This window comes from Salvelinus alpinus, chromosome 6 (genome assembly GCF_045679555.1).
Source record: "Salvelinus alpinus chromosome 6, SLU_Salpinus.1, whole genome shotgun sequence".
Classification (NCBI taxonomy): Eukaryota; Metazoa; Chordata; class Actinopteri; order Salmoniformes; family Salmonidae; genus Salvelinus; species Salvelinus alpinus.
The window spans coordinates 67,716,643-67,730,263 of NC_092091.1; the positions used below are offsets into that span (position 1 = coordinate 67,716,643).

A 13,621-nucleotide genomic window follows, 5' to 3' on the forward strand; every position below is an offset into this window, starting at 1 on the left:
CTATCCAATGGCTATGAGCTCAGTTAGTGCGTAAAATAAGTCCGTGGAATAATACATTTTGTTTTAAGTCATTACAAACCATTGTCATTATGTTTATATTTGTATTTAAACAAACCCATAATTCCCCAAAAGTTTATATATTTTATTTTATAGTCGCCATTTTCGTTCTTTATGAAACAGGCAATGAGATCGTCAAAAGCAGAAGGCTCCTAGAAAAATTCGTGGTCCATCGGAATGACGTTTCTGCAGGGCTTTTAAATCAGCTGATTTTATAATGTCAAAATAAGAGATGAATGAGCTGTCAACAGGCGACTAATGTCAACTGGCATTTTATGATATTTTAATCGGATGCTGGTGTTATGAATTATATTGGTACGTGATGTTTGGGAAGATACATTTCTGATAGCTAAGTTAGTGACATCTCCGGCCTGCTTTGTTGCAATACCATACACAGCTAACGTCATGCTAGCATAGCTAGCTAGTTTGTTAAAGAACGTTAGCTTGCTAGATTGCGAAAAAGAAGTTAGTTATCCACACATGTTTCATTTGTGCATCAATGCCTTTAATCTCAGATAATTTTAATTCGATAACATGCCGCTTGTGGTTACTGTAACTAGCTCAACGTGTTAACTTGTTTAGCTAGCTAAGTTAGCTAGCTTTGTGATGATAAGGCAAAGCATGATGCTCTGTTGTTTTTGTTTACCTGTGGCTAGCTTCATAGCCGTGTGATATTGCTATGGTTATACAACTTTTCAGCAATGGTAAAAACGATTACAGTTTGTTATTTACAAGTTGTTGACCGAATCATACGTCTAGCTAGCTAGCTGTGGTGGACATGCCATGGAGAAATGGAAAGCTAGCCAGAATAAGTAACTAGTCACTAATGGTGGTTGATGTCCTGCTCGCTCTCGTCTTTTAGGTGTGGACTGCTCCCTGATCTTTCCCCTCACAGCTATATAGATCGCCTGCCATCATGGACAAGATTCTAGAGGCGCTGGTCAGCTCCTCTCACTCAGTCCCAGTGAAGAAGGCCATCGTGAAGAAGGTAGTCGAAGCCGCAGAGAAAGAGGTCACGGCGGAGCAATGTCAGGCCCTGTACACCCTCACCACTCGCCTCATCTTCTTGGGCGAAGACGCCTTCCAGAAACGGGTGGGCTTCCAGGTGCTGGAGGCCTATGCCCGCTACCACCGTGCTGATTTTGAGCTCTTCTTCAGCAAAGACTTTGTCCTGGGCCTGTTACAGCAGGGCTACGGCCCCCTGGACCGCAAAGACCCGGCCGTGGTCGACTACATCCATGGCTGCCTGCGGCTGCTGATCAGCTGCCCCTCGGTGCTGGATATCTTCTCCATCATCCAGACAGAAATCCTAAGGATGGTGTGCGAACGGCCTGAGCCAGCCCTGTGCGCCCGTCTTGCCACCATGCTCTCAGACTTCGTACAGTGCATCCCCCGGGAGAAGGCGGCCATTTTGTTCTGCCAGCAGTTGGTGAGGACCATTGGGTACTTCCACTGTCCGGCCAGCCAGGAGCAGGAGCTGAGGGAGTACGTGGACCAGGTGACCAAGGTCAGCACGTTGTTGCAGAACATCTGGAAGGCGGAGCCGGTCACACTGCTGCCATCTCTGCAGGAGGTGTTCGCTATAATCTCCTCCACTGGTGAGACTGAGGGAGGGAGCACCACACACAGTCACAGATGAGCACACACGCACAAATTGCACTGTATGTGTCTATGCATCAATGCCCCATACAAGTTGGGGCGGCAGGTAGCCTAGTGGTTAGAGTGTTGGGCCAGTAACCGAAAGGTTGCTACATCGAATCCCCGAACTGACAAGGTAAAAATCTGTCGTTCTGCCCCTGAACAAGGCAGTTAACCCACTGTTCCCAGGTAGGCCGTCATTGTAAATATGAATTTGCTCTTAACTGACTTGCCTAGTTAAAGTTTTATAAATCATTTGAACAAAATGAGCAGTTTCAAATACAATATCAATTTTTACTGTACACAAGTAAAGTACACAATAGTATTTTCTAATGCAGTCACTAATTTGACCTCCACTTTCGCCCACCTATGGAAAAACTAGGAATGTCAGGCTTGTTAGCACATGCTTGAGACTTGGAACAGTCACTACTTAGTCATTTTAATGATCCAGGGTGGTGGAGAGTTCATGCACCACTCAATATCAGACTTGAATTGGGTCACTTGGTTAGGGAAGAGGTTGTAAACAAGACATTTTAATAGAATTGGGACATATTTTATAAGCTGTGGCCCAACAAAACATCAGTCAATTATACTCAAGTTTTTTTGTGTTCTGCACAGACACCTCCTTCGACCCCTCCATTGCCCTAGCCAGCCTGGTTCAGCACATACCTCTCCAGATGATCACAGTTCTCATCAAGAGCCTTACCACCGACCAGAACGTCAAAGACACCAGCATGACTCAAGCACTCTGCAGGTCACTGGGTGCCTTTACTGTGTTTTTTCATTAGCTAAACTGAATAAATGAATCCGTTGTATTTGCGATGTGTATACTAGATGGGATGATGGGATGTAGTGATTTAATAGAGCTTTTCTGCCCTTATTTACCGTTCTCTCCATCTCTCTCTTTCCTTCCTCAGGATGATTGACTGGTTGTCCTGGCCTCTAGCCCACCATGTGGAGATGTGGGTCATTGCCCTGCTGAAGGGACTGGCTGCGGTGCAGAAGTTCACCATCCTCATAGATGTCACCCTGCTTAAGATTGAACTGGTGGGTAGTGTACTGACCACTATTGGTAGTTACACATGGTAATAGCAAAGACAGTACTCTATATGAAGATGGGCAGAAACTGCTTCTCCAATAGAAACCTCCGATCACACTTGTGGGCGACGTTGGCAGCTAAGCCCATGCGCAGAAACACGTCATCGTGTCGAACGGTCGTCTAGCGCTGAACTGTGCATGTGCAGGCCGTCAAATAAAAGGCACTCCTTTGATATAAAGTAGTATTTGACAAAAATGAAAACGAGTCACTTTCACGAGGTTGGAGTAATAACATGTTCAACTACTGAAGACATTGGCTGGAATCTAGGCTGTGACTTTAGGTTTTGAGACAAGTCACAACTAAGGAACAATTTTTCACTTCTCTCATTGGAGAGAAGCCTGATCTGTTTCGCAAGCGTTCCCGGAAGTCTTGCGATGTTGCGCCTCTGGGTTTAGAAACTCTGTAGTGATAGCATCTATCACTACAGAGTAACTTCAGTTAGAACTGAAGATCACATGAACGAAAATGTGTTCCTGTAGTTCATTATGGTGTCTAGCTATATCACTTCTGAATTGTGTGTTTCTGTGTCAGTGTGTGTACAATAAATATGCTGTATGTTTTATCTTTGTGTGTAGGTATTCAACCGTCTGTGGTACCCCATCGTGCGACAGGGGGCCCTAGTGGTTCTCTCCCATATGCTGCTGAGTTTCCAACACTCTCCTGAGGCCTTCCACTTGGTAAGAAACACACAATACAACTCGTTCTATTGCGCACCGCATGTCTTTCCCTCCCTCATTCCCCCTATTTAGCTGAAATACCTTCAGGCTCCATTAAACTCCATTTCCCAGAAGCACTCTCCTCTCAGCAGGGCTCTTCCACTAATGAGGTGTAAAGTGTTTAAAGCACCATGATGGTCCTTTAGTTGACTGGTGGTGGTTTCATCTGCCATGATTGTCAATTCATTTTAAAAGGTTGATTACATTTAAGTCAGTGTGACCCCCCCACCCCCCCATGACAAAAAGGGAGGCTTAATGTAGCATGTCAAGGTTGATGTTTTTACCAGTCACTACATCAGTGTGTTTAGTGCTATTCTGCTGCTATATGCAGTGCCTAGTTTCCTCCACTGCACCTTTCCACCTTGTAACAGATTAGAACAGCTGTGATGTGCATATGACCAAGAACGTCACTGACTTTGCTGATGAGGATAAATTGACGTACCACGACTGTGATGTGTTGGTTGTCTCACCTAGCTGTCTTAGGATGAATGCGCTAACTGTACGTCTGCTCAGCGACTTTAATGTAAATGTTTGTCTACAATACGTTCAATGTGTGTTCCCCAGGTCGTGCCACACATAGTGGACCTGGTTGAGAGTCTGAAGCGGGACGGCCTGCCCACCAGTAAGGCTTTCCTGCTGCACTTCACAGAGCTCGTTCACTGTATGATGTACCAGTACTCTGGCTTCCCTGACCTCTACGACGACATCCTGGAGGCCATCAAAGTAAGACACCTTGACAACGAGTGATCACATGAGCGTTGCCCTTTTTTTTAAATGTATCAAACATTTACTGTCCTTTATATTATGATCCACCTGACATGGGAGGGGGTGGGTAGGTTTACGTTATTTATGTGACCAACTGTAGTGTTTGTGGCGTCGTGAATAATGTCGTCATTATTGAAGGATAGACCTTTTAAAATTCGGAAAGTGTACAATACTATGCAGCTCATGTATAGTAAACGTGGTGTATGGAGTGTCTGAAAGCTATCTCTCTCCCCTCTAGGAGCTACCTGGGCCCGGTGAGGAGAAGATCAAGCTGGTTCTGAACCAAAGTGCCTGGACGTCCCAGTCCAACTCGTTTGCCTCAGGCCTGCTGAGGCTGCCGGGCAAGTCTGAGACGGGCAAGACTGGCCTCATCAACCTGGGAAACACCTGCTACATGAACAGTATCATACAGACACTCTTCTCAGCCACAGAGTGAGTAGTGGATTTAGTATACACACAACTACACGTTGCATTTTTATATTGAATTGACCACATGGTTAACAAAGCTGTCTATGTACATTCTCACTTGAGTCCTCTCACGATAGAATGATATAATGCTGTAATATTTATGTAGGAAGTTCCTATGAAATGCTCTGCACTAACTCTTCTATGGTCCTGTCCCAGTTTCAGGAGGCATGTCTTCTCGTTACGTCTGAATGATGCCACTGCCAACACACTGATGAAGAAACTGCAGCTCCTCTTCACCTTCCTCTCACACACCCAGGTTTGTCTCCCGCTGCTGTTAGTGGCCATCGGGTTTTTCAATGCAAATGACTATGGATCCATCCCTGACGTTTCGCTTGGTGTGTGTATTCGGTGAGTGGTCATTCAGTTTGTGTGTGTCTCTCCTGCAGAGGGCAGCGTACGCCCCCAGAGTCTTCTTTGAGGCGTCTCGGCCCCCCTGGTTCAATGCAGGTTCCCAGCAGGACTGTTCTGAGTACCTCCGCTTCCTCCTGGACAGGTAGTACACCATCTAGTAGACTGCTGGAGCACCCTACAACTCCTTCCTCCTGGACAGGTAGTACACCATCTAGTAGACTGCTGGAGCACCCTACAACTCCTTCCTCCTGGACAGGTAGTACACCATCTAGTAGACTGCTGGAGCACCCTACAACTCCTTCCTCCTGGACAGGTAGTACACCATCTAGTAGACTGCTGGAGCACCCTACAACTCCTTCCTCCTGGACAGGTAGTACACCATCTAGTAGACTGCTGGAGCACCCTACAACTCCTTCCTCCTGGACAGGTAGTACACCATCTAGTAGACTGCTGGAGCACCCTACAACTCCTTCCTCCTGGACAGGTAGTACACCATCTAGTAGACTGCTGGAGCACCCTACAACTCCTTCCTCCTGGACAGGTAGTACACCATCTAGTAGACTGCTGGAGCACCCTACAACTCCTTCCTCCTGGACAGGTAGTACACCATCTAGTAGACTGCTGGAGCACCCTACAACTCCTTCCTCCTGGACAGGTAGTACACCATCTAGTAGACTGCTGGAGCACCCTACAACTCCTTCCTCCTGGACAGGTAGTACACCATCTAGTAGACTGCTGGAGCACCCTACAACTCCTTCCTCCTGGACAGGTAGTACACCATCTAGTAGACTGCTGGAGCACCCTACAACTCCTTCCTCCTGGACAGGTAGTACACCATCTAGTAGACTGCTGGAGCACCCTACAACTCCTTCCTCCTGGACAGGTAGTACACCATCTAGTAGACTGCTGGAGCACCCTACAACTCCTTCCTCCTGGACAGGTAGTACACCATCTAGTAGACTGCTGGAGCACCCTACAACTCCTTCCTCCTGGACAGGTAGTACACCATCTAGTAGACTGCTGGAGCACCCTACAACTCCTTCCTCCTGGACAGGTAGTACACCATCTAGTAGACTGCTGGAGCACCCTACAACTCCTTCCTCCTGGACAGGTAGTACACCATCTAGTAGACTGCTGGAGCACCCTACAACTCCTTCCTCCTGGACAGGTAGTACACCATCTAGTAGACTGCTGGAGCACCCTACAACTCCTTCCTCCTGGACAGGTAGTACACCATCTAGTAGACTGCTGGAGCACCCTACAACTCCTTCCTCCTGGACAGGTAGTACACCATCTAGTAGACTGCTGGAGCACCCTACAACTCCTTCCTCCTGGACAGGTAGTACACCATCTAGTAGACTGCTGGAGCACCCTACAACTCCTTCCTCCTGGACAGGTAGTACACCATCTAGTAGACTGCTGGAGCACCCTACAACTCCTTCCTCCTGGACAGGTAGTACACCATCTAGTAGACTGCTGGAGCACCCTACAACTCCTTCCTCCTGGACAGGTAGTACACCATCTAGTAGACTGCTGGAGCACCCTACAACTCCTTCCTCCTGGACAGGTAGTACACCATCTAGTAGACTGCTGGAGCACCCTACAACTCCTTCCTCCTGGACAGGTAGTACACCATCTAGTAGACTGCTGGAGCACCCTACAACTCCTTCCTCCTGGACAGGTAGTACACCATCTAGTAGACTGCTGGAGCACCCTACAACTCCTTCCTCCTGGACAGGTAGTACACCATCTAGTAGACTGCTGGAGCACCCTACAACTCCTTCCTCCTGGACAGGTAGTACACCATCTAGTAGACTGCTGGAGCACCCTACAACTCCTTCCTCCTGGACAGGTAGTACACCATCTAGTAGACTGCTGGAGCACCCTACAACTCCTTCCTCCTGGACAGGTAGTACACCATCTAGTAGACTGCTGGAGCACCCTACAACTCCTTCCTCCTGGACAGGTAGTACACCATCTAGTAGACTGCTGGAGCACCCTACAACTCCTTCCTCCTGGACAGGTAGTACACCATCTAGTAGACTGCTGGAGCACCCTACAACTCCTTCCTCCTGGACAGGTAGTACACCATCTAGTAGACTGCTGGAGCACCCTACAACTCCTTCCTCCTGGACAGGTAGTACACCATCTAGTAGACTGCTGGAGCACCCTACAACTCCTTCCTCCTGGACAGGTAGTACACCATCTAGTAGACTGCTGGAGCACCCTACAACTCCTTCCTCCTGGACAGGTAGTACACCATCTAGTAGACTGCTGGAGCACCCTACAACTCCTTCCTCCTGGACAGGTAGTACACCATCTAGTAGACTGCTGGAGCACCCTACAACTCCTTCCTCCTGGACGGGTAGTACACCATCTAATAGACTGCTGGAGCACCCTACAACTCCTTCCTCCTGGACAGGTAGTACACCATCTAGTAGACTGCTGGAGCACCCTACAACTCCTTCCTCCTGGACAGGTAGTACACCATCTAGTAGACTGCTGGAGCACCCTACAACTCCTTCCTCCTGGACAGGTAGTACACCATCTAGTAGACTGCTGGAGCACCCTACAACTCCTTCCTCCTGGACAGGTAGTACACCATCTAGTAGACTGCTGGAGCACCCTACAACTCCTTCCTCCTGGACAGGTAGTACACCATCTAGTAGACTGCTGGAGCACCCTACAACTCCTTCCTCCTGGACAGGTAGTACACCATCTAGTAGACTGCTGGAGCACCCTACAACTCCTTCCTCCTGGACAGGTAGTACACCATCTAGTAGACTGCTGGAGCACCCTACAACTCCTTCCTCCTGGACAGGTAGTACACCATCTAGTAGACTGCTGGAGCACCCTACAACTCCTTCCTCCTGGACAGGTAGTACACCATCTAGTAGACTGCTGGAGCACCCTACAACTCCTTCCTCCTGGACAGGTAGTACACCATCTAGTAGACTGCTGGAGCACCCTACAACTCCTTCCTCCTGGACAGGTAGGTACACCATCTAGTAGACTGCTGGAGCACCCTACAACTCCTTCCTCCTGGACAGGTAGTACACCATCTAGTAGACTGCTGGAGCACCCTACAACTCCTTCCTCCTGGACAGGTAGTACACCATCTAGTAGACTGCTGGAGCACCCTACAACTCCTAAAACCTGTGACTCCAGGTATAGATGGAAAGAATGTATGTATAAATCTAGTGTTTTGAGAGAAGGATTTTAATAAGTTAAAGAATTCATGTTCACTCGAATGGGTGTTATTGAAAAGGACAGCTCCATTTATTATGCTGTTACATTCATTTGCAAGTTGTATTTTTGGTTGAGCTTTCTCTTGTTTCCTCGTGTTCTGTTGCCAAGGTTACACGAAGAGGAGAAAACCATCCAGGTTCTCATGTCAGCCAAGCCAAATGTTGTCTCCCCTGGCAACGGACCGAGCGACGACACCGGGGGTGAAACCTCTGCGGAGGATGCCGGAGTGTCACCCGTGGCTCCTGTGGAGGGGAAGTCTGAGGGGAATGACGAGAGGACGCTGATTGAGAGGATGTTTGGAGGCAGGCTGAGCACGGGTATCCGCTGTATGACATGCAACAGCGTCTCGGAGAAAGAAGAACCTTTCACTGACCTATCCCTGGCCTTCTGTCCCTCCACCACCTCCAGCCCTCTTCAGACCGAGGGCCCCTCAGAGGAACCCCGGGGCCCCTGCCAGGGGGCTGTCAACGGGGGCAGCGAGACTCCTGAAATAGGCCCTTCTCCCAAACCCGTCACGGCCTCCACCACCGGCGTCCATTTTGTTCCAGGGTCCAGCGAGCCACCGCTGTCTGTTCCTGACCTGGTGGACTACTTCCTGGCGCCAGAGATCCTGGACAAAGAGAACGCCTACTTCTGCCAGAAGTGTGGCTCGCTGCAGCGGGCGGAGCGGGGGATGAGGGTGGTGGCGGCGCCCGAGTACCTCATCCTCACGCTGCTGAGGTTCTCCTACGACGCCAAGTGCCACGTGCGCCGCAAGATTCTGGACAACGTCACCATCCCGCCGCTCATGAGACTGCCCGTGCACGCCCCTCCACCCAAACACTCTTCGTCCTCTTCCTCGCCACCATCCTCTCCACTCCAAGTGGACTCACCCGTGAGCAGCGAAAACCTGGCCAAGAAACTGAAGCCGTCGCAGAGAGATGAGGAGGAGACTGGGCTAGAGGGCGACAACGGGATGGCAGGAGGAGAAAGTGAGGTAGGGGTGTGGCCGGCAGCCCAGTTCGTTCCCTACGTCCTCAGCTCTGTAGTGATGCATTCTGGGATGTCGTCGGAGAGCGGCCATTACTACTCATACGGCCGCAACCTCAACGGTGCCGACGGAGCCCAACACCACCTAGCCAATCGCCTCGCCCTGGGGGAGGAGCCTGGGAACGGGCAGACTGAGCCCATCGCACTCACTTGCTCCGGGGCGACTCATCCCAAACAGGATGTGGAGGAGGTGTGCGGAGGCCAGGCGGCCGGCGATTGGCTGCTGTTCAACGACAGCAGGGTGACGTTCACTTCGTTGGGGTCGGTTCAGAACGTCACCAACCGTTTCCCCAAGGACACGGCCTACGTGCTGATCTACCGGAAACAGGACGTTACCGGGGGGCAGAACAGTACTGGGGGAGTGACGGCAAACGGCATGAGACTGGGCTCTGAACCTCCGCTGCAGAAAGAACTGATGGATGCCGTCACCAAGGACAACAAGCTCTTTTTACAGGTGAGAGAAGGGGGTGTGAGGAGTTACAGTATAGTGAATGAGGCATGTTCTGTTTGCTCGTGTTTATCCAAGTGCTCTACTCACTTTCATTTACAGTATGTTCATTTTTGGTTTGAAACCTTAAAAAGGAAATCGTCTCTTTAGTTATCAGTGCAATTTTTTGTTTCATCGAATTAACTCTTAAATTGTTGACGTAAGCAGCCTCTTCCATTGGCTTTACAAGTAGGACAAGCCTCACCTTTGACCCCCACCCTCTTAACCATTAGAGGGCAACAACCCATATTATAATAATCTACTTTCATCTCTCTCTCCATGACCAGTTTTAGATAACAGGGTAGCAGAAGGGTGAAAATCCGATTCACTCAAACCAATTATCTCTATATAAAAAGCCCTCCAGTCCCACCCTGTGTCGGAGCCTGTCATTTCTGTCACTAAATGCAGGCCAAGGAGGGGTGACGCAGCCATTAGCATAACCGTTTAGTGTGATCCTGACCTAAATGATGCATCAGGCTATGCTAATGTATTGGCCCAGGGAAGTGGAATGTGTTCACTTATGATCACGCTAGCCTCCAATAACCTTCCTCTAATTGCTTGATTAGCATGGGACGCTGAGGTGCATGCGTATTTACATTTTAGTCATTTAGCAGACGCTTTTCTCCTGAGCAACTTACAATTAATGCATTCATCTTAAGATAGCTAGTGCGGCTTGGTTGGGTTGTGCTTCGGAGGACGCATGACTTTCGACCTTCGTCTCTCCCGAGCCCGTACGGGAGTTGTAGCGATGAGACAAGATAGTAATTACTAGCGATTGGATACCACGAAAAATTGGGGAGAAAAGGGGATAACATTTATTTAAAAAAAATTTTTTAAAAAAAATATATAATAATAATAATTATGTCCCCCCCACGTCTAAAACCAAAGTTGCACCCCTGGTTATCAGCAAAGTCAGTGATGGTGGGGAAAATAAGTTTTTTTTGTTTGTTGTGGGGGTGGCATCGGTATGTCAGACATGTTTCCATATTCTTCAGGGTATTTCTGGTAATGTCAAGTCACGCTTTTCTCTTCTCTTTTGGACTTGTTTTTGGAATTTGTTCTTTCAACTTGTGCCCATGTTCAAAATTTAACAGGACCCTGTTTTCCATGTATCCATTAACAGGATTAAAGTACTTCTGAACCAGCTTTGATCAAAACATGTTGCAAGTATTCAGAAAGGCAACCATACACATGTTACACATTTCCCTTGTGTTTTCAAGATGCAATTAGTCAAGTGAAATTTCATGAGTCGTTAATCTCTCAAAAAAACAAGACTTCAACCACACATTTGCAGTAACCACTAGAGGACAGCAGAGCTGCATTTTCTTGCTCAGACAGAATACCCAAACTCCTGGGTCATGCTCATTAGGACAGGCAACATTTTAAACCGTTCTGCAATGGAAAATTAAACTCCAGGTAGTCCCTGCCTGTTTCTGTTTTCTTCTATTTGGTCCCTAATGAACGACCCTCTGAACAGTGTTTAATGGTCCCGAACTCCTTTGTCCAATAGGAACAGGAACTGAACGCGCGGACCCGAGCTCTCCAGGCGGCCTCTGCCTCCTGCTCGTTCAGGCCCAACGGACCAGACGACAACGAACCCCCGGGCAGCTGTGGTCCCTCGGGGGGAGGAGGAGGAGGTGGGGGGTTCAACACTGTCAACAGACTGGTCTTCTGATGGAGAAGGGACTGGGAAGAGTGAGTGAGAGACAAGTAAATATAGCACTGAAAGACCACTGGACTCATATATGAATGAGAGACATGCACAGAGAAGTCTGGTTGGCTACTCATCCAGTGGATGGTGAAGCACATATGAACGTAAAGAGAGAGCGCTGAAGATCTTGGAGGGAGCACTTGAATACAATGCATAATGTTAACGCCCACATGAACTTAAATCCAACACACAACACTGAACTCAACACTGGACTCAACCTTACAGTGAGGGTCTTACCTCTCATATCTGTCTCTGTTGTTTTATTATCATCCATAACTCCCAACCTTCTGCCTCGGGACAAGCTAGACCTCATAACCTTTTCTGGTTTGCATGCATTTCTCTTTTTCAAGCGGTGGGTTTGATTTTTGATAAGGAGATTCATTGATGCGTACTTGTCAGATAAGACATTTTCATATGCAATAAAATGTACAGATATGGGTGCGAAAGTATATTCAATAAACATGGAATATGATTAACTAATGCCATGAATACTGTATACAAAAAGTATAAGATGCGATTTAATCTTTTAATACAAAATGTGTGTAATTTGCGTCAGAACCATTGCATGCTGAACGTTTGACAACGTTCTTAAGGTGGGGTTATGGTTACTAACATTGACTCTTATAATTAAGTTATTCATTCAGGGATAATATTTTTTTGTTGCAGATTTTGTGCCTTTTTGTTAGATACTATTAATCCAGATTTTACAAGCAGAATTTGACTGGAAAGACACAAACCTCAGCCTTGCTGTACAGTGTTTTAAAGTAGTGTACAATACATGATTTCCCCCAATATTAAAGATGAATTGCTGAAAGGGTCTTGTTTGTGTCTTCCTGCTCTGTGTACCTTACGCTACCCACAAGCCCCCCTGGTGAGTTTTACACCTTCTTCACGTTTCACATTCTTCCACAAGTGTCATTTAGATGCTCTTGTATTATTGGCTTCTCTGAACACACTGCAGTAGCTAGCTATCGGCCGTGTGAATGCATGGCTGTGTTCAGCTTCATGTGTTGTCAGTGCCCAGTCTGCCCACACACAATCAATGCCTCCTACCTTTTGTCTTATTCAACATTAAAATATTGTAGGTTGGGTTGCTACGTGTATTGTTTTTATTTTCATGGCATTCCTCCGCTGTAGTCATACTGAACATTACATGTACTGGCTATGGTTCTTAGATTTCCAATTGGCCACTTGATGTTTGAGTGAATGTTAAGACTGGTTTTGAGGCACTGTTAATGATTGAATGTCCAGACATTTACCTTTGGGTGGTGTTCCCATTTAATGAAGTCTGTTGCTGTGATACAGATGAACGGCATGCTAAGTTGCAGTAACATTTCCTCGGCCCGTGTGGATGTGATTTCATCAGAGAACCTAGAGGGGTTGGGTTAAATGCGGAAGACACATTTCAGTTGAATGCATTCAGTTGTGCAGCTACCTAGGTATCCCCTTCCCTAGATCAAAGACCGAGCAGAGTGGCTTTGAAGCTGTAGCCAAGACCACCTGCTTCAGGTGTGGTGCGTTTGTCACTGCTGTGGCGTCTCAAGGTTTCTCATGCACTGTCCCGGCATTCGGTCAATTACCGGTGCTCTTCTATGCCCATAGGTGAATATGTTTGAGTAAGACTGAAGGAGTGTCCAGGAAGAAGGAAATAAATCTGTCCTCCTTGACAATCTTGTATAATACCACGGGTTGTGTTCATTAGGCACCAAACGGAGGAAAACGCCAATTTTTGTTTTATGTTGCACAACATTTTGAAGTGTTTTGTTACGGTGTGCCCTAATGAACATGACCCAGTAGAGAGATTATAGGAGTAACAGAAGGGAGAGTTCACGGTGATGTCAGACAGACCTCCCATGGGAAAGCCTCATCATTCAAGTCACCAGCCAGGATAGGTTTCCTTACCCAGTGGAAACTGACCCAAAACCTCTTAGACGGGGCCGACATGTTATAGAACCCTTACCCTCTCCAAAAGGAGATTGAGAAGGATCTTTATGTAATGGGTCTTAAAACAGTAGTGTCAGACTTGCAATAGTGGCACTACATGAATAGGA

The 13,621-nt window shown here is 47.6% G+C and overlaps 1 protein-coding gene across 1 annotated transcript; it reads left to right on the plus strand.

Annotated features, from left to right (window-relative positions):
• The first annotated feature begins 171 nt into the window (after positions 1 to 171).
• usp38 (ubiquitin specific peptidase 38) lies at positions 172 to 12,384 on the plus strand. Its single transcript, XM_071407501.1, has 11 exons — positions 172 to 372; positions 920 to 1,655; positions 2,314 to 2,449; positions 2,613 to 2,742; positions 3,370 to 3,471; positions 4,075 to 4,233; positions 4,514 to 4,707; positions 4,900 to 4,999; positions 5,130 to 5,236; positions 8,452 to 9,826; positions 11,370 to 12,384. The coding sequence occupies exons 2-11, from the start codon at positions 974 to 976 to the stop codon at positions 11,532 to 11,534; spliced, it is 3,150 nt and encodes a 1,049-aa protein (XP_071263602.1). The 5' UTR covers positions 172 to 372; positions 920 to 973; the 3' UTR covers positions 11,535 to 12,384.
• Positions 12,385 to 13,621: the final 1,237 nt, after the last annotated feature.